Source organism: Neopelma chrysocephalum, unplaced genomic scaffold (assembly GCF_003984885.1).
Source record: "Neopelma chrysocephalum unplaced genomic scaffold, ASM398488v2 Primary Assembly neopelma1_325, whole genome shotgun sequence".
Taxonomy (NCBI): Eukaryota; Metazoa; Chordata; class Aves; order Passeriformes; family Pipridae; genus Neopelma; species Neopelma chrysocephalum.
In genome coordinates, this window is record NW_020897988.1 from 16,981 (window position 1) to 18,262 (window position 1,282).

Consider the following 1,282-nt stretch of genomic DNA (forward strand, 5'->3'; position numbering starts at 1 on the left):
GGGTTTTAGGGGGGTTTAGGGTGGGTTTTAGGGGGGTTTAGGGTGGGGTGGGATCAGGTGGGATTGGGTGATCAGAGGTGGGATTTGGGGATCAGAGGTGGGATTTAGGGGATCAGAGGGATCAGAGGTGGGATTTGGGGGATCAGAGGTGGGATTGGGGGATCAGAGGTGGGATTTGGGGATCAGAGGTGGGATTTGAGTGATCACAGGTGGGATTTGGGGATCACAGGTGGGATTTGGGGGTCAGAGGTGGGATTTGGAGATCAGAGGGATCAGAGGTGGGATTTGGGGGATCAGAGGTGAGATTTGGGGGATCAGAGGTGGGATTGGGGGGATCAGAGGTGGGATTGGGGGATCAGAGGTGGGATTGGGGGATCAGAGCTGGGACTGGCTGATCTCGCAGCTCTTTCCCAACTCAACCACCCTCCCCTTCCCTGATCCTTCCAAACGGGGATATCCCACCACCCCGTGACGGATCTGGGGCCAGATTCATCCCGTATCCTTTGCGGGGGGCTGGAAACCAGCGGGACATCCCTCTGTCTGTCCATCCCTCAACCCCCCCAGCAGACCCTGGGTGACCATTTGTGATCCCTGTGTGCATCCCATTTTTTTCCCTGTGGGATAACTCCCCCTTGGCTCTTCTCCCACCCCAGGAGCGCCGGGGTCTGGTGGCCCAGCTGAGGGACGGGGAGGCCGAGCTGGAGCGGCTGCGGAGCGTGGAAGGGGACAAGCTGGCCCAGCAGGACCGGTGAGTGTTTCCCCCCATCCCCTGGAATCCTGCCAGCTCGGGAATCCTGCCAGCTCTTTCCCAGGAATCCTTCCAGCTCCTCCTCTCCGGAGCCGCCCCGGGTCGGGGTGTCACTCGCAGCCAGAGCTCCGTGCCCTGGCAAAGGCACATTCCTGGGCAGGGCAGGGCTGGCCTTGCAAAACACCTTCCCTGAGCTGATTCATCCCCAAAAAAAACCCCTGGAGTTGTGCCTGGCTCCCGGAGAAACGCTCCGGAGGTTTGGGATCCGATCCCGCCCCGGCCCCGCCGCTCCAGGGGCTGATTTGGGGACGGGGTTGTTGTTGTTGTTGTTGTTGTTTCCTCGTTTGTGGCCTGGCTCCCTTCCCGCTCTTCCCGCGGTTTCCAGGGCTTTGTGGGCTCTCCTGGGATATGGGGTTGGTGTGTCTCTCCCAAAAAATCCCGAGACTGGAGAGGAGAGACTGCAGGGCTCTCTCCTCTTCTGCTCAACCCCCAAAAAAATCCCGAGGCTGGAGAGGAGGAGAGACCCCACAGGGC

General features: G+C 60.3%; 1 protein-coding gene across 1 annotated transcript in view; it reads left to right on the forward strand.

The window, feature by feature from the left end:
• The window catches only part of TUFT1 (tuftelin 1), a 20,895-nt gene that overhangs the window by 13,865 nt on the left and 5,748 nt on the right, over positions 1 to 1,282 (forward strand). Inside the window, exon 10 of the mRNA XM_027705366.1 lies at positions 654 to 748. Coding sequence (XP_027561167.1) covers positions 654 to 748 — 95 coding nt within the window. The remainder of the gene's footprint in view (positions 1 to 653; positions 749 to 1,282) is intronic.